Genomic DNA, 25,636 nt, shown 5'->3' with positions numbered 1-25,636 from the left:
ATGTCCTACGTGTGTTTCGAAGCGTCGACTTTGCCTATCTATGCAAATTTCTGTTAAATTGTATGCAAGTCGATTCAGTTACCTTCAGTTGTACAAAATATTCGAACATATAAACATATTCTTACATTTTATTAGTATGATTAGAAAAATGTTTATTTTTGTAGTCGGCTATATAAATATATAGTTTTAGTTTGCACAATATATATGATATCATGTTTTAGTTCTTGAAAAAACAAATGGATGTCTACATTGACTTAATCGTTCGAAATAAACTTGCACGGCCAAATATAACTATGCATATTAATAAAGTGTTGACTATCGATATATAAAATTGAATATCGGCAATGACACATACTAAATTTTTCGTATATAGCGGGTAACATCACGTAACGTGTCACGACCTCCAGTAGACACTCTCGGCGCGATATCATTATTCTCGACGATAACCGCAATCACAGTCGAGAGCCGACGACCCGCCCGCACGGAAGCAGCGACAACCACGAGCACCTCCGAGCCATCGCTACACCTCCGAGCCAACTTACATCGATCCACACTTCGATCCTCACTTGCTATCCAGCTTTAGTAACGTACGTACGTGGTTAAAATGTTACAATTATGTGTTTTGTTGGTGTGTGTCGTGGCGGCGCGCGGCGCGGCCTTGGGGGACGCTCACTGGTAAGTCGAGTTTGCATTCACAACACCCCTACTATTGGTTCTCCCTTCATATCAAAATCGATTTGTGAGTTCAATAGTTGAGGGTAAAGAGATACTGTTGGAAATTAATTCATAAAAAAAATTACTACATTTTGTTGACGGAGTATTCGTAAATTTATGTACAGTTAGCCACAACAGTAGCTGTACAAATTCAACATTTCAATTAGCCAGTACACGTTTAATTTATATTATTAAAAAAAATCCCTTAGACTTTATGTTTTTTTTAAATAAAAAAACGTTTGTTAGAAGTTACAACACTAAAATGTATACGCAGTTTGAAATATTGAACTTGTTCAGCTATTTACGTGGATGACTGTTCCTAATAATTCATATAGTTAAGACTGATAAATAACAATAGTATAGTCTTTATCAATTAAGAACACGTGCATATATTCTAAATTATTAAATTCCAGAAGGCGTGTTATTACTTTTAGGATTTGTAAAAAAAATGCAACGAATTTAAAGTCGTGAATTTCTTGAAGTTTGAATGGAGCTATATTTATCATATTGGAGATATAATAATATAAGACGTGGTCCCGCTGTTTCTACTCACTTATTTCTAAATAGTTACGAACCAATATTTTTACATTCAAGTACATACTTATTCTAGTTTTCTGAGCCTCACTGTGCGGCTAAGGCTGTGTTTCTTGGATTTGAATATAGCTTAATAGCGTGAATCTTTTTTCAAAACGCAAAATGTAGATTCAATCTAGAAGTAGTAATCTCACGTATATTAAAAAGTTTGTGAAATTATGAAAAAACATATAAATGGTAAAATGTAATAACATGATGTATAATCCGAAATATAGTGATTGAGTCCCGGACTTTCCAGTACTTATTAGACTTGTGCATTTTAACAACAATAGTGACTTTATTTTTGACCAAGAAAAGTTAGAAGACGTGTGAAATAATATCGTGGTAGTGGCTGTACGTTTTGACAGGTCTCACTACAAGAATGGATTTTGTTTTTTCCTCGTCGACAATAGCATGCGCCGGTCGCTCGCTGTTAACGGTCATAGTGTTACCAGCTTTAAATGTCAAAATTTTATATCGAGCTATATTATAAAAATAATGTAATTGTTTTTACTTCTTTGCATCCCCAATCGTTAACAGAGAGAATTATTAACCGCCATTTTCAATAAAGGATCCCAATCGCTTTTTCCGAACTATATCAAACATGAAACAATTATATCATTTTTTTTTACATGTTTTTAACTGAGTTATTATGATTCGTTCATTGTCGGGATAAGATTGAAGATAGAGATTGGGATTGTTTATTGAAAACTGCTGTTAGTCAATAACATCGCTTCTATACTTACTTATTTAGAAAGTGTATTAAATATATCTTTACTAATATATGAAGTTGAAGAGTTTGAACGCGCTAATATCAGGAACTACTAAACCGATTTTGATTTTTTTTCACTATTAAGCAGCTACATTACTCCTGTGTGAATAAGTTAGTTTTTATCCCGGAAGAACTTTTTCAAGCGGGCAGAACCGCGAGCAAAAGTTAGTAACGTACATAATGATGAAAGTTAATTCGCTTGAAGGAAAAGCCGACCTCACTAATAAGTTGTAATAGTGACAGAACATCTAAAAAACTTTGAAAAATGGGTTTAATCAATACAAATCCAGCACAAATTCCAAGCGCTCACATCTTACCTATGTCTGAATCACTACGAAGCTCATATTAATTTTGTTCGCCTGACCGACTTACCTGTCAAGTTGACTAAACTATTGCTAGAATAATTATCGTAATTTAATAGGAAACAAAGCTACACTTACAATGTAAATTACATACTCTCTTCTATGTCGTGCCTGCTACGGAAAGCCTTAGTGATGGCGCTGACGAGCTGGTTGCACTCCATCCGGTCTTGTGCCTGCCGCAGAGCATTCGTGACTGGGATTCCCATGATCTCTCTGATGGTGTCACACCATCATGTAAATTACTATTGCATAGTTATTTGATGTTGAAATAAAACGTTTTTCGAATTTATATGTTGATCTGCAAATGAGATGTTACGTATCTCTGTGTGGGTTATATTGTTGAATAATATTCTAATTACATTAATTGGCTATACTTAATCAAAATTAGGTGTGGTTAAAATCTTCTTATCTGAATTTAAAAAAAATGGCAATTGTAGGTACTTAAATCTTTTAACCACTGTACGTACTTTTTAGACAATGTGAGTGTACATAGATTTAATTCAGTAAACTGGCGGTAGTCCATAAATTTAAGATGTTGCCATGGCCGTGAATTTCTATGAAATTGTTAATCTAACACTATATAGAATATGGCATGTAACTATAAACAACCCAACTCTCTATAGCCTATCAATATCCCGCGCATTGTCAAGGGCCTAATACTTTTATAAACTGTTTCATTTTTGTTATATAGCAGCATGTCCTCAGTGGACTACGCGAGCGTGCCCATCGTAGAGAAGGAGCTGTACCAACCGCCGCTGGACGAGGTCGTCCAAGGTAAGCGATCACTTCACATGCAAGCCGTATATTAGCTTGTTTGTAGTCAGCGTTGTTGGTAACGTTATAATTGTTTAAAGCCCGACTAAAATGTCCCAAAAAAACGCGACTTGTAAGTCGATGTAGTATGTATCCCGACGGACTTTTTCATAAAGTCAATATATTATAGTAACATTATTAAAAATTATGCCAGTAAAGGTTAAATTATCGTGCGTATAGGTGGTAAGGTAATAAGTTTTTTTTAGTAGCTGACTATACGTTTGTTAGGCTGACAGGGCTTATACAACACACCAGACTTTCGGGTGAGTGCTTTAGGCACTCGAAACCCTTAAAAAATAAGTGACCGTGCTGAGGGGACCCACTTACGGGTCACGAACCTCGGCTCAGGACGACCATTGGGAAAGGATGACACATCAACAATTATGGGTAATGAATTAATGATTAATAAAGTTTTTATGGTCCAGTGTTGTCGAACGCCCTGCGCCAGAATTTCGAACATGTGGAGGTGTCCGTGGTGGAGTGCCCGGACCTCACGAAACCCCCTTACTACCTCACAGCATCGGGTGAGTATCCATAACTATTACAAGCATTTCAACAACAATTACAACCAATGGGAGCAAAATAAATACTAATAATTCACTAGATGGCGCTAGTAGTATGACAATCGGAGGAGCTTTCTTGATTCTAGTGTAAAATTTTAATATTCTAACAAGCGTGTCATCTCACCCAGGAGAAACAAATAAAAATGTAAAAAATGTATTAATTTCTGCAGTAACCTTGTTCTATAAAATATATCTAATGTTATAACAATTATATAATTAAATTAGCTATCAAGTGTAAACTCGCGATAGCAGACAGTAGCAGAGTGCTGAGTGATGATCGTTAGCGTATCTAGGAAGAAGGTTGGGGGTTCGAAGCCCCCACTCGTCATGTCTAAGCCGATACGCCAACTGTACTTACCCCAATCTACTGAAAGTCGGGTGCGATATTTAAATTATTTTAACGCTTCGCTAATATTGAGTTCTCTGATTTGTCGTTATGCCGCAATGGATCGTTACATTAAAATATTTTTTTAACAAAATAATTACGATTCGTGTGGAATTTACCTATTAAGTGCGAAAATCTAGAGTAAATGTCTCGTAGTCTGAGATACTACAATGCGACACTGCGACAATGTTTTGATTGTCGATATAAATTTGATATGGAATTGAAGGCGTTGTCGATCTTGCATCAAACCAAGTTATCGTCTCTAATTAATTCGCAGATGGCTTTTGAATTGTTATTTATCATTCACACAGTGATTCCTGGATCCGCTACTGGTGAAAACTCGGTTATCATTCTCAATAAACAAATATCGTCCACGCGGTGTTATCTCGAGTTGAACTTCATGGTTTAAGAGTAGTGTTTTTTATTTACACAACGCGCCGTAGTTGCTTACAGTATATGTTATTTCTCATACGCCGCCTCACTAGATATCATGATTAAACTACAATAGGTTAAATAAAAAAAAAGTTTAAAATATAATCCATCTACTAATACTTATATAAATCTTAAGATGTTGTTAGTTCCAACGCACTAATCATAAGAACTACTAGACCGATTTTGAAATTTTTAGACTAATAGGATGCTACATTACTCCTGACTGCTATATGTTGTTTTTTATCTTAGATTTTTTTTGACGCGGGCAGAACTATAGGCGAATGCTCGTCTTCGACCAACTGTTTTTGATCGAAAATGTTAGTTTCAATATAAATTACGATACTTTTTATTTGGAGAAAGGCCACAGTGGGAATTTCATATTATCAGGAAGGGTCTTCTCGCTAAATGACCTGCGAGCAATAGTTTTAAACAATGCTTAAATGTATGACTTAGAGTATTAGGTCCTTGGCTACATCGCCCATTATTTTAGGGAAATAACGCACCTATCTATTTAAAAAGGTTGTCTGTACCATTTGCAGGTCTAAGTGGCAACCCTAAACTAGTGGAGGTGGGCGGGGTGCCGTACCTGTTGCCGCTCGTGAACCGTGACAAGGTGTACGACCTGAAGGGCTTGGTCGAGCACCTCCGCCGCGGCGACAGCGCGTACGTGGCCGGCGCAGGCGCAGGGCCCTGGCCTTACGCCGGCGTCAACTGCGAGGTATCCGCAAGAACCATTATCAAACTTCTTCCTTATTATAGAAATAAGCAATCCAGTTCCATTAATTATAACTTGTTATTATGCCAGTGTTTTAACATGAAGTTTCAAAATTAAAAAAAAATCACATTATGATAGTAATACGATATAACTTTTTCCCAACTTCTCTTTATTTTGAGCCTAAAATAACGATTAGTTAGGTCTGAATGTGTTGCAGACCTGACGAACGTGTTCATATCTGTGGTCCAGGGTATAGTGAACCTGATGGTGAAGAACGGCACGGTGAGTCAGGGTTCGCGCATCGTCACGGTGGAGCCGAGGGGCGCGGCGAAGGGCAGCAGCGGCTACCTGCAGCGACAGCTCCCCGACACAGAGACGCGCTCCGCACTGCTCGGGAACTACCTCGTCACAGACGGGAACCCTGGCAAGGTAACATCAATTTTTAAATATTTATAATGGAGATAAAAGGTTGTTAATTAATTCGCTTTTATACAACCAAAATTATAAACAAGAGAGTTTTATAAAAACGTGTAAAAGACTTCCATTTGCTGCTATATGTATAGGTATTGTATATTTATTTATTTATTTAGAATTGCAAACTGAGTTTACAATGATAATTTACAAATATATCACACATGCATAACAAACAAAAAATTATTGCAACTCTAATTATATGCAACCACAACATGAGCCATATAGCAATTATACTAAATAGCGTATAGCGTGTAGGTATTACAAAACACATAAAAATGGTGGTGGTAGGTGTCTCATATGAGAGAATCCGCCTGGGTTGGTACCACCGCAATGTCTATAGCGGCCGCCAAGCAAACAGTGTGCAGTGTTGTTGTGTTCCAGTTTGAAGGACATTGTAGCCAGTATAACTACTGGGGCCTTATTCTCTATCCCGCACGTAATTTTGACAGTGTGTAACAAGCACGTAACACAACGCATCATGTTTAGGACTATAGAAATTTGGCTTACAGAATACCATTCCACACACATTTCTCGAAGATAACATGACACGGCCGCGTTACGCGGTTACACTATCATACAGAATAAGGGCCCTGGACATAATAAGACAACATCTTATGTCTCAGGCCAGCGCGTGGAATACCAAACAATACTTTGTAATGCAAGGTATTGGATGGTGTTTCTGCTGTTTATGGGCGATCGTATCGCTTACCATCAGGCGAACGGTGGGCTCGTCTCGTCATTCAAAGCAATAAAAAAATAAAACATCAAAAATACTTGAAGAAATCCTGAAAAGAAATGATGTAATATTGTAGTGAAATGATACTTGAATGTTCCAACCTCCAGGTGATCAAGGTCGAAGTAAAGGGCCGCACGGGAGCCGACAACTACATCACCGCTATAAGGGAAGGCCTCAAGAAATACTATAAAGATAAAGTAGTCGGTGAGTCGGATTTAATCTGAGTATCATAGGTATAATAGTACCTAACTATGTAGGATTTCATATGCCAAAGAGAATTTGTTGAAAATACACACTCATAAAAAAGAGTAAATTTCGAACAAAATAAATTTTAATAAAAAGTAATTTCAATTGTACGCGCCTTAATGCCACTACTACTCCTCTAAGATAATTCGGCGCCGCGCCGCGGCAACATCATACTTTCAGTCAGAAATATACTCACACACACGTCATATTCGCATTAAACTTCAAAATCGAAAAATCAGAATTTTAGTTGAAAATATTAGTTATTAATGGATGATTTTTGGCACAATGTCAACAAAGGTGAAGACCAGTATGTAGTTTTATTTAGTAACGCAATTTCAAAATGACTATAATAAGAAACTTATATCTTTAATATATCATGAGTGATCATAAGCAATCTTCTCTACATCCATAAAATATTGCAGGTCTGGGCGGCATGTTCCTTTTGAAGAATGGTTCGGTGAAGTTCCACGTGATGCCGGAGTTCTCCACGAAGCCTCTGTGCTCCGACTCCGACGTGGACGAGTGGCTGCACTACTTCGAGATGTCCGCGCCCATCACCGTACTGGGCACGCTTGTCACCGGCGACATGGTAGGCCTAACACCACCACAGTTATTTTATCTAAAATCGTCTAAACTTAGTAGCAAAGAAGTTTAAAACATATGGATTAGTTTTAGAGTCCGGTGTCCAGTGGCTATAACTAAATTTCCAATATCATTTATGTCTTATCGACTACTAGATCATGTATTTATTTGGGAGTATAAAGTGTGACTTTGGTATTTAGTTCGGATTATATATATTTATTCGACGAGTAACATTTACTCAAAATTCGTGACACAGATCGTTATTAATTTTCTTGTATAAAAATGAAAACAGTGCAGTATAGCCACTCCCCGTCCCCCAGGGCCTGGACCTGCGCGTGCAGCACTTCCACGGGTTCAGCGCGCACGGCGACGGCGGCCACTACCACTACGACACCTCGCCTGCGCGGGCGCACTACGAGGGGTACTTCGTGCTCGGCGCGGCGCTCGTGCGCGTCGACGCGCCCACCGACACGCACGACTTCGGCAGAGATTAAATGCGGGCTCAATACTAAATGGTAATATTAAAATCATTTAACCTCGCTTCTCGGAATTTGTACACGTTTAAATAACTCTTTGTTACAAATTATTGCTTGTTGTATAAGTGAGCGTATGTGAAGTTGCTGTGTAAATAAAGTTTTTACCTTATATTAACAAAATTGTTTTATTGCCTCATGATTTTCTTTAAAATAATACTAGATTCGCTTAATTCCGGAATATTTTTTTGGTTGATTAATGAAATTTAAAATATTAATCCTAGATTCGCTAAGTTCCGGGATTTGTGAAGCGTTGATCAATAATGTAATACTCAGAATAGTTGAGTTCGTTTTTTAAAACCATAATAATACAAACGTCCCAGGCTGATTACATTCTCAGAAGATCGTATTACGCCAGCAATTCTCATTATATTGCTCGAATCTATCTGATGTTGATCTCGACACTGATGAATAACCCGTTTACAGTGTTATTACAAAAAAATTGAACACGCGATGAGTGATGATATGTGACTAAAAATAAAAAAACAAACATCGCTTCACAATGATAATTTATTGATATCCAATTGAACGAATGCCTTCGGGATCAGTACCTTTCTATACAAAATATAATTACTACAAAAATAATTTCCAAGCAATACACAGCCAGATACAGCTAGCATCCTAAAACAATTCAATAAATAACACTAGTGTATACAATCATCACCGGTCGGCCGTCATGGCGTTGTTAAACAAATTTAAACTTAAATTACATTTAACGAACGTTACATTTCCATTACATTCAGATAGACATTGTAAGCTACACTCATTCATTAGCATAAGTTAACTCTAAGTATGTACACCATGTGCTCGCTTAGAGTCCAATTTATCAAAGTATCTACGATTTATACCGAGGTATCGTAGTATTTCGAAATCGCGATATCCCAAACAGTATACATTTATATCTCCCCCTTTACATTTCAGGACCTGCCAATACCTCCAATCCCTCTCACTTAAACGAAACCCATGACCATATTATATGATTAATGAATTATGTTTATCTATGCATATGTTAAATATTGAAATAAAATTAGTTTTTGGATTTCATAGCCGGTTTTTTGTATTTTACTTTTCTCGAAGACTGCAGCCTTCGCTTCAACCGTGACTATAAAGGCTGGATCTTCGAAACATCAGAAGAAAATTAAAGTCCAAAAAATCGACGATAAAATGTGAAAACTAGTTTTATTTAAATATATTTATATAGTATTTAAAACCCATGGAAATGTAACATTCCTCTCGCCCCGTTTTAAATTTTGAGCCATAACATTAAATACAATATACGCAACATTGACAATACAGATTACAAAAGTACAAGTGGGAAGAACTACATCAATCTATTCCATTTATTATACATAAAAACGTCCCAAATGGTAGTACAAGCTGCAAGTCAGGATGTAAGCTTAGGACACACGTACGGGGGCCGTGCGTGGCCGGGGCCGCGTTAAGTCATTTTAAACTAACTTATTGCAAATTGCAATACAGCAGGGATTATCAAATTATGTTATCTGAGGTTTCATTCGTGGCTGCGTTACTATTATTTATACTAATATTATAAAAAGTAAAGTTTAAGAATTTGTTTGTAGGGGCTAATCGCTGGAACTATTGAATCGATTTTAAAAATTCATTCACTAATAGGAAGCTGCATCACTCCTGAGTGGTACTATTTACCCGGGAAAAATATAAAGCGGGACTTTGATCCCGGAAATACTTTTTCTCGCAGACGGAGCACTACGGGCAAAAGCAAGTTCGAAATAAAGGCATTTACAGACCAAACAAGTGTAAAATGTAAATTAGCTAACAATATATTTTGTCACTGTTCTAGTGGTGTCCTATTATGTCTCCATCTGGTTGTGACAGTGCACGGCCCCCGTATGGTAAAGTGTGAACTTAGCTTTACAATGGCCACTCACCATAGATATGGCTAAGAGTTTTTTGGTCAAATAATGTTGAACTTTATTCTAATATATTTAACGCTATTAGTTATTAAATATCCTCGGATAGGAACATCGAAATCCTCCGCGTCGATTACGCGAAATGCGACTTTGTGCATATTGTAATTTGGTTCAAAATTAAGTTATCTAAAAATTCTTAGCCATGGTCATGGCGGGCGCCGGCTTACATAGAAATACATTATTATAAATAAAACTAATTATTTTACAAATATTACCCACACAAATCCGGGTTTAGCGATGAGTTGAGCGAAAGAGATATCTATTTCATTAAATTCACCACAGATTACTATTTTTTATTTCGGCAAAGTCTAATTCTAAGATAGGAGCTTACAGTCCAAATACAATATCGATGCATTTATATAAAATCTATGGCAGGCTCGTAATATTATGATGAGAAGGCAAGCTTACCGGCCATAATGACCAAACCCAGACAACAAAATCCCAAATCAGACAGCTGGAGCTGGCGGGCGATCCCACAACCTCACCAATTCACAGTTAAGGCCATTCAAATATTACGTAACGCAATTTGGGGGGAGGGGGTACTTGTAAAACGTTATGTAACATTGTTTTTTTTATTCTAAAACAATAACAAAAGTATTATAGTGACTTTCCGGTATTTTGCGTAAAATAATTGTAAATATAAAAAAAAAAAATTGTGACATAACTTTTGGAGGGATGCCGGGGGCGTACAGGAAAACGTTACGGCGCGTTACATGGGGGGTCAAAAATCTTCAAAAATTGCGTTACGTAATACTTGAACGGCCCCCAAATCACAAAAGAAAAAGTGACCATTAACACTTTCCACTGAAAATACGTCTACAATGTTTACATAACCATTTGGCATATCAGATAATTCATGACGTCATCATTGTTTATTCCATACCCAAAGCACCTTTTATTCTTACTTCATATTAATTTGACTACTCCTTAGACTCCCGACCGTCTCGATCGCGATCGGAAGACAAAATAATTATTACATTTTATTCTGCGTAATCACAACCGCCTCTCATACTACCATTCAACTGGGTTGTACAAAATTGAATTCTAACACATGTTAATATTGTCTATATTGCAAGCACGTATAAACAGGACAGATAACGTTGCAACTTAATTATATATCCACTGATATTAGTGTATCAAGGCTCACGCACAGAGACCACACTGTATACGTTAGGAGTTAAGGAGTGAAAAGGAAAAACTTTATTCCGAAAATTAATCCGTGAAGCAATGTATTTATCATTTACTTTTTTTCATTGATTCTTGACAAAAATCTATTTTAGATTACAGTTACGCCGGTTCTAAACCAAGAACTAATTTAAGTTAGTTATACTAGTATAGATAGTAGATATATATTTCACATAAATCATAGCTTATTTTGTTATTAAACAAGTACGAAATAATTCTCGGCTACGCGAGCTAACCTAAACTAGTTTTTACGTTTTTAACTGTAACAGACATTAAGTTGCTTTTAAATTCTATATAAATGTCGCTCCTTTTCACAAAATTTTATCGACGCGACATAATACTATTTTTATAAAGATCCAGTACATTGGTTCCAAAAATCAAATCTTTATTTCTAAAACCCCCGAATTACAAAGACTAAGTGTGCGCGAGCCTTTACACCATTTTTCCAAAAAAACCTTCATCTTCCTTTAATTTAGTGGACATCGCTAATGACAAAATGTCTGAATACTTAACGGCCGATTCCAATAAACAACCCCGATCGTTACCATGCATTAATGGTAACAATGAACCAATCAAAACTCATCTGTAACCTTGTCTAAAAACACTGATTGGTCCATTTCGTTAGATTGTTTATAAGAATCGTCTTTAATACAGTTCCTTTCCAAGTAGAATACTTGTGAATTAATTAAAGTATTGTTGGCGGCCAGACGGATTCCACGTTAGCGACTTAGCAATACGATAGTCTGTATTCACAGAATAAACCTAGAGGCGTCGTACTGACTACGCGGGGGAGGGGAGACTTGACTGTTATTGCTTTTTATACTGCTCTATAAAATAGAACAATCTCGATTGCTATAACAATATACCAATGTCGCTATCTTTAACGATTCCTAGAATAAACTAATCAAAATAATTTATATCGATAGATCCCAAGATTTGGATTTTTTATCGATATCGCCAGTAAACTTGTCTTGAAATAAACCAATCAAACTAAGTATCGTGATAGCGAAATTCATTCTGATTGGTCCATTCCAGCGATAGAACAGGAGATATCTATGAAGACCTAATTTCGCTCATAAATGTATCAGGATAAGCCATAAAGTCTATTGTCGCTGGTATATTGCCAGTTACAGGGGATTATAACATCAAATACTTTAGGGTGAGGGCAGCTCAGTGCCAAACAGCTTGTAACATCAAGTCCTAGATGGCGTTGCTACAACACAATAAAAAGTACCCTCGGACCAGCCCTGGAGCCCCGTAACATGGAGTTATCAATATTTACATCTACGAGTTATACCATTAAGTTGTGTACGAATAGTGATTTTTTTATCATGGTACAGTGGTGGACACGTTGGACGCTATGAGACGTTGCATCCTTTGACAGTCATGAGCAATATGGCGGCAATGCTATATACCCCGTTTGATAAAGCTCTTTTTATGTGTATCGCTGTCCAGTAGGTATTATATGAGACGTACTAAATGAAAGCCAGCAATCTGCATTTAGACAAATTTTCGACGACGTAACTACATAATAGAATGGTGTTCTATTGCCGTTACTTTATTGTCTGTGTTTTATCGTGCTTGAGAAATACCCATAGATTTAATACAAAACAACAGTCATTATAGCTTCAGAATAAAAAAAAATACATTCTCCAAGATCTGTCCAAGTATAGATTGCTGCCTTTTGTTTATAGGACGCATACGGTACGTTTCATCGGCAAACTGTACATTACACAAGATCATAGTTTTACAGTCTATGAGTCTGCACAAAAGTTGCCTTAGCAGCTTGCTAACAATTTTTGCGTTTACTTTCCAACAAAAATATTTAATCTATACTTATTTTTACGATTCTAGTACTTTCTAAGGACATATACCTTTCTTTAGAGAGGATTTTCTGGACTCCATTCCACTTGCCATCACGTGCATGCAGTAGGTTTGTCGTGCCATATAAAAAGAAATACCGGTGCTATCATCTTAACAAAACATGAAATATAAGTATACTCTATTGAGTTTGCGTATAATAATAATAAATTATGATATTAGTCAATGAAAAAAACATAAAAGTTTAAGTGTAATTGATTTTCGTGGCGCTTTGCCGAAACACGTGTTTTCAATATTATATTCATTAAAATAAATCATTTAAATAAATTGTTATAATTTTGAATGCTAAGATCCGATTTAAGTCTGTGAAACACTAGTCTATTAAATATAATTCATCACACTAAATCAGTTCAATGTCGAGCATTTTTTTTATCTCGGCCTGAGTTTGACTAAGGGTCTGAAAGACTTTACAAAATCATTGCACTATTTGAAGATAACGAACGTAATATTTAAGTATGGAGTAAAGCCAATACCGCCGACCCTCGAGGGACCGCGGCGCCGGGCGCGCTCAGGACCTGAAGAAGCGCACGGCGCGCACGACGTACTGCCTGCAGATGGGGCACTCGGCCAGCTGCTTGGCGCACGCCGTGCACGCCGCGATGTGGCCGCACTCCAGCAGCACGCACTCCAGCGGCGCCGCCATGCAGATCTTGCAGCACTCCTCCAGCGGCAGGTTCTCCAGCTCTGTGGCGTGTGGACGGGTGGTTTTAGTTAAATTTAAGATGCTTAAACATAATATAATATCTGAGTAAATATTGATGGCATAATGTTATTTATGCCTTTTGGCCTGTGTCATCTTTGTGTAAATTGTCTGTTGTTATACTCTATGGTTATAATTCTATAATCTAGAATTTGCATCAATTGAATTGAAATTGTTAAACATTCTTAAACGGTTCGCAGATTTATCTGGGTATGAATTTAACAAAGACAAGTAATATACCAGAGCCTACAGTGCACCTGACTGGTCAGAGCTATCTATGTCGGCGGCTGGATTTAACTGATTCAGATATGTATTAAAGCTGCTAATGAGTAGTAGAGCGTGTGTGTACCGTCCCGGTAGCGCGCGTGGTCGCGCCACAGCGTGTTGGCGCGCTCGAGCAGGTCGGCGCGCTCGATGCAGCCGCGGAACTCCACGCGGTTGCGCGTCAGCAGCTCCTTCAGCTGCTTCACGTTCAGTGCCTCCAGCTCCGACATGTGCTTGAACTGCTGCAGCGAGATGTGGCGCGGCGTCTCTGCACACCGGACCACACTCGTGAGTATCAGCTTACAGTACAGTACAAATACAATGTGTGACCTTTGGCTATAGTGACAAACCTGGATCCCGCGACATGATGGGCTCGTCTTGCAGACTGGCCGTGTCGGTGGCGGCGGATTCGGAGCGGCGCAGCTCCAGCTCGGAAGCGGCGCGCTGCGGTCCGCGTGGGGACGCGTCGGGCGATTCTGGCGGCGACAGCGAATCGTCCTCCAGCGCCTGCGCCGGCTCGCGTCGGGACTCGCGGTGCAGCTCGCGGTGCAGTTCACGTTGCAGTTCTCGTTGTAATTCGCGGTGTGGTTCGCGTTCTAGTTCAGGTTCAGGTGCACGTTGGACGCCGCCCTCTGTCGCGCTCATTAATACTTCTGAATCTGTAACAATCATCAATGACAGAAACTAAAAGCGTCAGTTTATAATTCCATTCTTGCAAGAAATAAAACATAAACATGCTATAATCTATCTACTGGCTGATACCAATATGTCTTAATTCACTATAGTGCAGCGATTTCAATTTGCTTTAAGTACTGTTCTGGAGATTGCAATAATGTTATTAAAATGTCAAAACGCATGCACCGTACCATTAGGCAATGGCTCTGCTGGCCTGTTGACTACCTCCCAGCCCTGATCGTCCAGGTCCTCAATTTCGAAGCAGTCCGCCGAGTCAACGTGCGCGCTCTCCAGTGAGTCGCTTCGCCGCGGCGTCGGCGCCGGTTCCGGTGGGGGGACTATTATGTCGCGTTCGCCACCTTAGACAAACCACGTGATGTACCTTATCTTTCAATCTTTATTTTTAGAGAGGGATGGCAACAATTGACCACTGCTACATAGATTAATAATTATTATGATAAAAGATCTTTTTATAAACTCTATCTCTAAAGTCTATCAAGGAAAAGTTTGTGTAGAGAAGCAGAACAATGACGGTACAAAGTGGTATACACGACTATTGTGTTTAAAATAGTTATACATACCAGGTGTGGTGGTGAATCGCTCTGTAGGTCGCGTTCGCGATTGTGGCGCCGGCGCCGGCCCCGCGTCCGCTGACGGCTCGTGCGAGTGGCTTGTGTTGTAACAACTGCCTGTAACCATACATGCAATATCAGACAACATAATTTTATATTGCTCCTATTGTGTGCAAAAAGGCGCATAATGTATTGTCTCCTTCGCAGCGTGTATAGGACATGGACTGGGCATTGAGTTTGATTTCCATATAACGTAACACTTTGTGTTTTACTTGGTTTTATTTTTCATGATTTTGTTGGTATTGTATGCCTCAGAAAGAGTTGTCATGGCCAGTCACAAAAAACTAATCAAATCCTCTTCAACATGCCTGTATGTTTTCCATTGACTGCCTATAAATATCAAGTTAAGAGAAAAGAAGTGACTCTTACGTGAGGGTGGCGGCGGTGCCGGTTGCGGCTGCGCGCGCAGGTCGAAGGCGGAGTTGATGAAGTCGTTGATGTTGTTGGTGAGCCCCTTGAGCGAGCTGAAGGGACTGGAGCCGCCGCGCGAGCCGCGTCGCCTGTACGCGGCGCTGTTCACGTGCGACACGCACAGGCTAACCAACTCTTCTTTCTCTGATATAAATGTTACTAGAGTACAGATGGGTATCTCAAAGTGACAACTCATAAGTTGATTCAGAAATGTAGTGAGAATATGTAGATTTTTTTTTTGTGTTTGTTAAAACTAAAATTGATTTTAATTAGTAATGTGCTTTTTTAACTTTCATATTTCATTAATTTACAATACTCAAATCATAGTGCATAAGGAATTATCAAAATGCACTGAAAAATAAATAAGTAACAACGATTTGAAATCAGTTGCAAGTGGAAAATGTAAAAAAACAAACAAGAAATACATATAAACAGACTTGATGTTACTGGTCATGGTTGTTTTGATGCAGGTATTCGAAAAAAGTGGTTGCATAGGTTCTATGCAAACACTTTTATTCTCTGCAACCTTTTCAACAGGATTTTGTTCTACATTTTCGAACTAATTTTAAAGTTGTTTTTGTATTATTCTAATTTTTTGTGTTATCAACAGTAAAATTATGTACAAAATCAAACATACAAATGTAATCTATCCTATTGAAAAAAAAATAATATCATCTTCACCTATAATTAATGGCATAAAACAAGCAGTGTCTGTCTTGTCTACACACAACAACAATATCATCCAAAAGCTAGTATAGTTGGTCACATAAATAGCTGAAAAAATTCAAAACTATAAATTGACTCTACACTTCTGTCAGCTTACTCTTTTTTTTTAACAAAAACAAAATATAAGGCCTTTACTTTACACAAAGAAAAAATATTCCACTCATACATAATGCATATAGACAATTTCAAGAATTTTAGAATTTGTTCAGCTACTGATGTGGCTGACATACATAGCTAATGGCAGATTTTTCATTGAACTGCATCACACTTGCCATCCTAAAGCAGTAAATGTTATCTCTTCCTTCCTAGTCATTACACTGGGCACAATCTTCTTCTAAATTGAACATAAGGTATTTTGCTTATTATTTCCTGTTGCCAAAAATATACTTCTGATAATAATATTATATTATTATTATTATCATCACGCACAATGGCCTGACTTTTTACAGGCTAAGTGCGGAAAAAGGTGCCCATAACCATATATTATTATTATATTTCCGGCAGGCAGTTAAAACAACCAATAATACCCGTCTCTCTCCATTACTACAGGTTTTAATTTACACCTAAGTATTTGTCATTGGTTCTTAAACTGGTTTATGTTTCCAGCTGTAACCACATGTTCTGGGAGTTTATTCCACGCTCTGACCACTTTATTACTTGTGTATATATGTGGATAATTAAGATATTTCTAAACAGATTGTGATTAAATTCAGAAGACCACGTCCTCATTCGAAATATAGAAGACCTTTATCCTGATGAATACCATACAGATAGTCTACCGTGGACACCACTGTTTAAGAGAATTATGTACCTATAATTTGGACAAATAAAAATTATTATTATTTATGCCAGTAGTACATATTCATAATAATGTTTTATTGTATAATTATTACAAGATTTTAATAGATGAAGTTATACTTGAGATATTTTGAAACAAAGCTATGAGTAGATGCTAATACATTTAAATAATAAACAAAACAACTTTTTGTTAGCATCGGAGCCAAAAAGGATTATTTACAACACAATGTTACAATGAAAACAAGATTGTAGTGGGTGACCTTTTGGCCAATAATATTTATTACTTTCTACATTCCTCACATAACTTTACACACAACATGTTCTATTTAATGTAGTGCACACAAAAATAATTTTGCAAACTTATCAAAATTCTTAACACTGATTGACTGATAGGTAATGCTAGGACAACCCTGTGGTTCTTCAGCAACAACATTTTACTCTTGAACTGTTATGTTATAAAGAAGGTGAGCTTTAATAAGGGTTTTTTTTGAAAATTAGACCCCTATGGGTGTTAAACCATGTCAGATATTCTGCAAGTATTGAAATGACAGTTTGTACTGATATATTGGCATATTTAGATTTTGTGCTTTGCAGTTTGAATTATAATTCCACAAAATCCTCAGGTTACATTTGAATGTATAAAACAAACACAGCTGAAGTACTGTTTTGTTTAAGTAAAAGTACAAAGTTCAAAACAGATTGTTCTAGAACAATGGGAATTTGTATATGTATTGTATAATAATTTCTTATATGAGAAAAGTGTATGTGAGTACCTACCGACACATCCTCTGGTGGAGACATTCTGCCGCTGCAGGAAGCACTGCAGGTCGCGCGCCTTGAGGTGGGCGATGGTGTGTCTGAAGAGCGGGCGAGTGGAGAGCACCCGGCAGGGAGCGCACATGGCACCGCCGCCGCGCCGCAGGCAGCCGCTGCAGTAGTACCGCTCACATTCGCAGCACACCCGTTTCCGCCTGAACACGCTGAACTGCACCGCGCAGCTCTCGCACGGCATCTTGTTATCCCGGACACGGCCCCGCAATATCATAGCATTTCGTGTCGCGCCCCCGCCAATTAAACTATTCACTCATTCACACATACCACTGTTAAAACCTAATTGTTTTGTACAACTTTTCACATTTACGTCGCATTTGATATTTTTGTGAAGTAATTTTTGATATCAAAACATATGAATGACAAATTATCTGCCATTAAAATTTGGGCGTTCCATTACACTCAGCACAAGAAATTGCTACAATTTGATAAATAAAATATCATAACGTAAATATTAAATATTCTATTTTTTATAACGCAATAGATTTTAATTACATCGTATTTACTTTACATTATTTGTATTTTTTTTGTACATACCTTTTAGCCAAAATTATTAAAATTTCAGTCATAAGATTAGATTTATCTTTACTGTGAAAATGGAACGTAACACAGGCAATACTTCTTGAAGGCTTTTGACTACGTCAGTGTTGTCATACGGCGATTTTTCGCCATTTCACAACATAGGGCAATCTATAATCTGTAATCCGTTTTCCCAAAGATCGATTCATTTTAGAAATAGCTTAATCAATCTATAGATTGGTTATTGGCATGCCTTATAAAAAAAACGAGTGAATTATCAATCTTAGACAGCTTAATATATTGGACTGGAATTGTTTATTGATAGTTAGACTACCTCGGACGGTACCGAAGCGATTAAAATTTTCAAATTGCAACCGGTTGTCATTCATGCTATTCTGAATGGCAACCAGTCGTCATTTCGAAAGTCATGTTTTAACGATTAAAGTTAACTTTAAACTTTTTGGGCACAAAATGTATACGGAGGTCATTTTAGGATCTGCTTTTGCACCTTCGTTTTTATTTTTAATTGGTTGGGCGACTTTAGGTTACTTCGTGACGAAATTTCGAAATTGGCCGCTATCCTCTTTTCACACTGGAATACGTTTTCATAGTAGTTTTAAGCTTGTGTTACCGCACAGTAGGTATTTTTCATAATGTCTACCTAGGGGAAATTGGGCTGAGGTGACCAATTACCATTTTATACCTTCTCGAATAATATCTACAATTTGAATCACATAATTTTCAATCTTTAACAATAAGTAATAGACGTTGCCATCATACACCAAAGGAAAAATAAGAGTGCCATCAGATTATGGTATGAATTGCGGAATCTCGTTGGTGATCTTTGGTGACTGTTGCTTGTTTGTCGGAAAAATAAAAAGATAATAAAGCTACGCAATACTTTGTAAATAAAAGTTCGAGTAGTCAGCCATTAAAAAGTATGAGTAGCCATGTGGCTTAAATCAGACAAGTGGCTTGCTCGTTTTGACATTCTTTGGTATAAAAAAATATGTTAATTACTAAGAGTACTTCTTTCCGCTTATCTAATTCACTATGATTCAAACTTAAGTATTGTAGTAGTAGTATTACGTCGCACATGGAACTTTAATCAGTATATTGCCGTAAATTATAAGTAATAAGAGGAGCTCGGTTCTGGTCGTACTTGTATTAAGTATGTGAAACTTAAGTAAACGGACATAGAAAACATTCACAGTGGCCTACTTTAATCGCGAAAAGATAGTATTCTGAGTATTGACAGTCTTAAGTTTGTATAATATTAAATCTGAAAAAAACTATATGTGGAAGATCTTGGGATGGAACAGACTTACTTATTGTAATATAGATGGGTGATAAACCCAATCCTTCCTCGTAAATTGTTGTCGTTAGGAGTATTTATGAAGGGAATGGTTGGGAGAATAGAAGGAGGTCGACACTCAAAGTTCCTAAATAGCCGTAAAAAGTAGTTAAAAAAAAGTTCGCTAGCTATTTCATGCAAAAACCTGTTCCGCTGAGGACAGGATTCGAACCTGCGCGGGTATAACCCATTGGATTTCAAGTCCAACTCCTTAACCACTCGGACACCTCAGCTGTATTCACGTTAACGAAATATGCGTGCACTATTAAACAAGTTTATTCAGTTGTTGAAATTAACAAAGGTAACTAGGTTAAACAATATGTTAAACATCTTTCAATTAAGGATACGGGCATTCATAACATTGTTTAAATAAAGCGGCGTCTAACGGAGTCCATTGTACCTATAATGCGCACCTGCGCGAGGACGATTTTGAACTCTTGTTGATTGCTTCGCCACGGAGGACAGAAAATGGCGTTGAAATTTCATAAGTAAAGTAAATACTTATTAAAATCAACTATGTTTGAATCCCATCTTGGTAAACTTACATGTGTATGGGTTTTAGAAAGAAAAAAAAATATATATCAGAGTTTGCACGGGATTGGCATTGGCAGTTTGTGCTCGATATAACGATAGGCTCGTCGCTTATCACGTCATAGAACTGATTTATTTTCTTCGGCAAAATATGAATGAACTAGATGCACTACTCTCTGACACTTCGGAGAAAAAGGCATGAGGTGGTGCATGTATATATCATGTAGGTTTATTTTATTATAAGATAGACGTTGGGCTGTTAGGTTACGCACTATTGTAAAGTTGCCCTTTATTAGTTTTACGGTCGGACCGTGCATCAATCTTCCTTAGCCTTACTTACACGCACCCTCTAGACATAACAGTCAAAAGAGTGCGATATTTATTGATCACACGATATACTTACCTACTTAGTTTTAAAACAACTGCTCGATGTTTGAATACTTGAATTTTTTTTATGGAATTCGGTACCAACATTCCAAATTCAATTTTATAACATACAGAACAGTAAGTTCAATTCTATGTAATAATATCTAAGGTAAGCAGAGATACGGCTGATGGGCCCGCATATCATGCTCATTTCCTTTTAGCAATGTCACGAGGAAGAGTTCATCGGCATCTGGGAGTAAATTGCTATTCTGGCAACTCATTGGTGTTTTGTAAATTTAAGTAAGTAACACACATCAGTATATTTATTTGTTAATTTTTCTGTGCTTACCGATGTAATACATAAATAAATATATGTCAAGGGCGTAGTTATTTAAAAGACATAAAAAACAGTAGATCTGTTACACTACATTTATTATTATCTATAATTATTTCTAATCTAACGCAGACATTGTTATAGCGTACCTAGATTAGATAGATCGATAGTTATCTTTCCTGTAATGATCCACCCACCTATACTGATAGAGTACTCGTAACGTGACCAATTTGCTGTTCAAAGGAAATGTGGAGTAGACTAGGAGGTAACTTGAAGCACTACCATTTGTACATCTTTACACCACCTGTCTCTTATACGATTATAATTCTTCATAAAATGTTGAAAAGCCACATTGAAGACAGTTTTGCCTGCAAAGTCAATGAGCTGGTTTAATTAAAGTGGTAACAAGCTCACGGAAAACCATTAAAAATTGAAGTTTTACCTGCTTTTTACTGGCACCAAGTTGTGCTTAGTATCTTAAAACGTTAAATCTCACAATACCTACTATTTAAAGATTTTATACTGGTGTTAGAATAATGGGCACATATTATCGACCTGGTCTTATTCTCAAATAAGCCAACAAATTATGACCTCTAAGAAAAAACTGAGCACTAGGTAAAGTTCAGTACTGTATGAAACAAATGCTGCTCTTCGAGAACCTTCTATGTGTGCGAGAGGTTGCGAGGGCTCTTGGTACCCGCCATCATGCTTTGTGGAGCGCTCAAACGAATGCATCGGTCGAGGGCGCTCCAGCGAGGCGCATTCGGTGTAGTAGCTCAGAGACCGACGCCATTTGCAAATGTAACTCGATGACTTGCAGTCACGGCTGGTCCTCATGTGACTACACTTACTACAGTCATGATTTAAGAATATTTACGATGAATGAACTATGAGACGATAGAAAACTTCAGACGAGGCATATTATAGTTAAATATAATGCCAACTAGATTAAAAAAAAACATCGTAGTAGGCAATGACATTTTACAAATAGACGCGTCATACACTAACAAAATTGCATATAAAAACAGCGGAGTATTTACTATAGTCACAGCCCTAGCGGCTCGCATCGATACGGCCCGAGCGAGCCCGAGTGGTTCCGAATGGGCCCGAGCGTCGGCCGCCCCGTCGCCATGACAGTCGAATAAAATGGATTTATTAGTTTAAAAATAAGTTAAAGAGTGTATACTTATTACTAACGTATAAAATGAAACGTTTTTCATTCACAGTTGGAGTATAATGTGTACATCGTCTAAAAACACAGGAAGGCATTTTATTTATAAAAATACAAAAGTTAGTAAGCCGACTAGTCGCGACAGTGGTTGGAGGTTGACTAAGTGAATGTCGGGCAGTTACCTTACTTTCGTCTTGCCAGTATTGAGCTCGGATAACGTATCTATGTAATAAAAACATCTTAGGTAGTAGGTACTTAGTTTTATATAGAACTTTCTAGACCAAAAACAATTTTATTATTAGGTAAATACAAAATCTCTTTTATAAAGTAACATCGATCCAATAACAAGTCTATTCCAGTGCACAAAGACAAGGGCGGGTAATAAAATATCCGCTGAACACAAAGAAAAACGTTATCTCGGCGGGGTTGCCAGGTAACGGGTACTTAACCCGCCCGCTGCTTGTGTGGGAAGATTTCTACGTACTGGAATCCTTACAAAATGCTAAGAATTATCTTACCTTTATTGTACGTATTTTTTTTACTTTTTATCATCTTATTGTTTCATTATTTGTTATAAATGAAGTATAAGCTTCAATCAAATTACGAAATAGAATTCATGTGAATTTTAAAAATAGAAAAACTCTTGAGTTCTTATTTTGTGTTTGTAATTCGTGCCCCATAAGGCTTTTGGCACAGTACACAGAGTATAATAGCATCTCCGGTACCCTCGGAAATCTATTAAGTAATGATGTTTTTTTGTAAAATTTTTGTTGCATTTATATAGGTTATATTGAGTCCGTAAGTTCCACGGTTATCTAAACCCAGTACTTCCGTAAACACATATTAGAGCAATAATTGGCATAAATATGACATCTTATTGAAATAAAAATGTACCGTACAATTTTATAAAATAACCTGGCAACCCCTAATTCGAGTAACTCGATAGGTACTGGTAAATTAATAGTCCCAAGCAATTTAGCAAATTGATGCAAAATCAATAAGGTTCTTTAAGAAAAATTGGGACATAAAAACGTACTTTCTTTTATAAAGCAGATCGCTAGTAAAATTAGTTTAATTTGGCGGCAGTAGTTTTTTTTTTGGGAACAAGCGAAGATATTTTAAATAAAAGAGAATAATAGATATGTAAAAAGCGCAAATAAAATTATTATGGTAGAGTCAGGTTTACGGTAGACCTAGTCCCGTCTCCCCTCACAATTCTACGTAGTAAGGTGTCTTAAAATACGAATGATTAAGTTATTTAAGGCTATGGTTATTTGTATTCAAATAATTATAATTTAATTATCGTTTTCAGAGATTGCCCACATACAACTTTAACGACTTTATTCCAGGAGGCAAGTTACAGTTTCGTGTATGGTTAGCAGTCATTATTTTATATTTTATTCCTATAATTCTTCATTTATAACGAAAATTATACACCAATGTTTAACTATTTAATTAAAATACTAGTCGTTAACGTAAGGAAATAATCAATAATATTTTTTAATTTATGGCGATAGTATCTTCTTGCCCCTTATCACCCTTCATTGTATTTAGAAATATACTTACCTATCAAAAATTATAAATAGGGTATCTAGTATTTGGTAATAAACATTGATAACAATGTAATTTATGGTCTTTGTTCTGTGTATGCGCAGAATTCTATACCAATGACGTCATAATGTACCAAAATATTGTATAGATAAGTATTGGGAATGTGCTAGGTAATTTGGGCAACAGTTATCACAGCTGAGGTGTCCGAGTGGTTAAGGAGTTGGACTTGAAATCCAATGGGTTCTACCCGCGCAGGTTCGAATCCTGTCCTCAGCGGTTTTTTTCGTGATATATATTTTTTATTTTTTATTTTAACGTAATAATGAGTTAAAATCATAGATAAAATACTTCATGCACTATGGTTAAAATATGATATCTGCTCGCAAATTATTGTGTTCTAAAATTTGTATTAAGTGATTTAAAATTTATTGTTTAGGCATAGCATAATGACTAGGACGCATTGGGAAATATTTTAAATATCCTTATTATTTTTTTATGAAATTCATAATTTGCAATTTGAAATAAAATCTTTATTAATCGCAAAAAAATACTTGAAATTTGTGATTTGTATTTCGATTCCCGTGTCTGTAAAAAAATACTTTTAAAACTTTAGAATGCTTCTACATATTAACATTAATCGAAATATTATTTGTTATGTATTCAATATAAAATAACACTGGAAACTTTATTTTATTTAAGAAAAAGTGATTGTCTTTAAGAACACAAGGTTTAGGTGATTTGAATTTTTTAATAACTGCTAGTTTTGTTTTGTACCTCTATGGCACGGATGGTAGCAGGAAACAATAATATAATGTAAGGTAAGATCATTGATTAGATAATATATTCTGCCTTCCGGCTACTAAGTATAAATTATTGAAGACAAACTCTACAATCCCAGAGCTAGCTATCTATCATTTTTAACTCCTTTTTGTCCAGCGGGCATGGCAAAGTGATGCCTCTGTACCTGACGGAATATAGTCCAGATAGAGTGACGACTATACTGGGCTGAAACCCCATATATTTTACAGGCTGATCCCGGGACGCGATACACTTACGTAGGCCATTATGGCGCGTTTTACACTTTATGTACACGTTATCCAGTATATATAAATATTCTGCCATTAGCCACCTTGGTCTCTAGGTCGAGTCATGCTCATTTCAATTCCCAAATCAGGTAGCACTTTGTACTGTATTACTTTACGTTGATTCCTAAAATGTTGATGGTGGGTGTCAAAGAATATTTAAGATAGTGATTATGACATATGTGTACAAGATAATCAATTAGTCAATACGTGTCTTCCGGAGTTAGAAAACGTCCGGTCATTACTTAGAAATTGTTAGACACCACCTAAAGGCACGCTAAAAGAGCAAAGAAGGAATAAGGACGGATGGCCACAGACCCGTGTATCCCGGAAATGGTAGGCGGAGACCGAAATAAATCACAAATGTATTAGGTATATATTTCTGGTAAAACCTATTTGTTTCTTACAGAGTACTTAATTATATAACCCCAATAGGTATGTGGGAATTTAGAATAAATAGTATTTATCAACAAAGACATTCATATTTTAAATTCATTAAAGTTTATTAAAGTCTTTCGTTGACGAGATTCCGCCTGGATAGGTATCGTCGCAATATCTATTTCTGCCGTTAAGCATTTTACAAGGTATGTTACGTTTCGGGTAATTGGACATTATAGTTGTAGCTATAGCCTAAAATCCCGCTTATGGATCGTCTTTATTGCTTTTTCGTTTTAAAGTTAGCGTTGGCAGTACAAGAAATTAGTCCCTTATTTACCAAAACATGGCAACTTTTTAAATTTCCTGATTAGGCTATAATTATAAAGTAATGCCTGACA

At 36.8% G+C, this 25,636-nt stretch overlaps 2 protein-coding genes, 1 long non-coding RNA gene and 2 other non-coding genes across 11 annotated transcripts; 2 read left to right on the top strand and 3 right to left on the bottom strand.

The window, feature by feature from the left end:
• The first annotated feature begins 430 nt into the window (after positions 1-430).
• On the top strand, positions 431-8,018 carry LOC115448061 (ester hydrolase C11orf54 homolog). Of its 5 annotated transcripts, none has more exons than XM_030175362.2 (8): positions 431-587; positions 3,113-3,195; positions 3,660-3,758; positions 5,154-5,332; positions 5,579-5,758; positions 6,647-6,743; positions 7,208-7,374; positions 7,688-8,018. In XM_030175362.2, the coding sequence occupies exons 2-8, from the start codon at positions 3,117-3,119 to the stop codon at positions 7,859-7,861; spliced, it is 975 nt and encodes a 324-aa protein (XP_030031222.1). In that variant the 5' UTR covers positions 431-587; positions 3,113-3,116; the 3' UTR covers positions 7,862-8,018. The 5 variants fall into 5 exon arrangements, with proteins under 5 accessions (XP_030031222.1, XP_030031223.1, XP_037295431.1 ...); XM_030175363.2 differs by having other exon boundaries at positions 433-587; positions 3,116-3,195; XM_037439534.1 differs by having other exon boundaries at positions 433-591.
• Positions 8,019-8,392: 374 nt separating this feature from the next.
• LOC115448056 (E3 ubiquitin-protein ligase rififylin) lies at positions 8,393-18,322 on the bottom strand. Its single transcript, XM_030175351.2, has 7 exons — positions 17,899-18,322; positions 15,556-15,741; positions 15,136-15,243; positions 14,746-14,913; positions 14,230-14,538; positions 13,965-14,147; positions 8,393-13,599 (listed from the first exon to the last, which is right to left on the bottom strand). The coding sequence occupies exons 1-7, from the start codon at positions 18,164-18,166 to the stop codon at positions 13,424-13,426; spliced, it is 1,398 nt and encodes a 465-aa protein (XP_030031211.1). The 5' UTR covers positions 18,167-18,322; the 3' UTR covers positions 8,393-13,423.
• Positions 18,323-19,976: 1,654 nt separating this feature from the next.
• Trnas-uga lies at positions 19,977-20,058 on the bottom strand. Its single transcript has one exon. It is a non-coding gene; the product is annotated as a tRNA-Ser (tRNA).
• A 1,075-nt stretch (positions 20,059-21,133) lies between these two features.
• On the bottom strand, positions 21,134-22,024 carry LOC115448062. 3 transcript variants are annotated; one of them, XR_003939070.1, is made up of 2 exons: positions 21,499-22,024; positions 21,134-21,440 (listed from the first exon to the last, which is right to left on the bottom strand). It is a non-coding gene; the product is annotated as an uncharacterized LOC115448062 (long non-coding RNA). The 3 variants fall into 3 exon arrangements; XR_003939071.1 differs by having other exon boundaries at positions 21,134-21,424; XR_003939072.1 differs by having other exon boundaries at positions 21,134-21,424; positions 21,716-22,024.
• A 1,948-nt stretch (positions 22,025-23,972) lies between these two features.
• Positions 23,973-24,054, top strand: Trnas-uga. Its single transcript has one exon. It is a non-coding gene; the product is annotated as a tRNA-Ser (tRNA).
• The last annotated feature ends 1,582 nt before the right edge of the window (positions 24,055-25,636 follow it).

This window comes from Manduca sexta, chromosome 17, assembly GCF_014839805.1.
Source record: "Manduca sexta isolate Smith_Timp_Sample1 chromosome 17, JHU_Msex_v1.0, whole genome shotgun sequence".
NCBI lineage: Eukaryota > Metazoa > Arthropoda > Insecta > Lepidoptera > Sphingidae > Manduca > Manduca sexta.
This window is presented reverse-complemented; position numbering and strand designations above follow the sequence as displayed.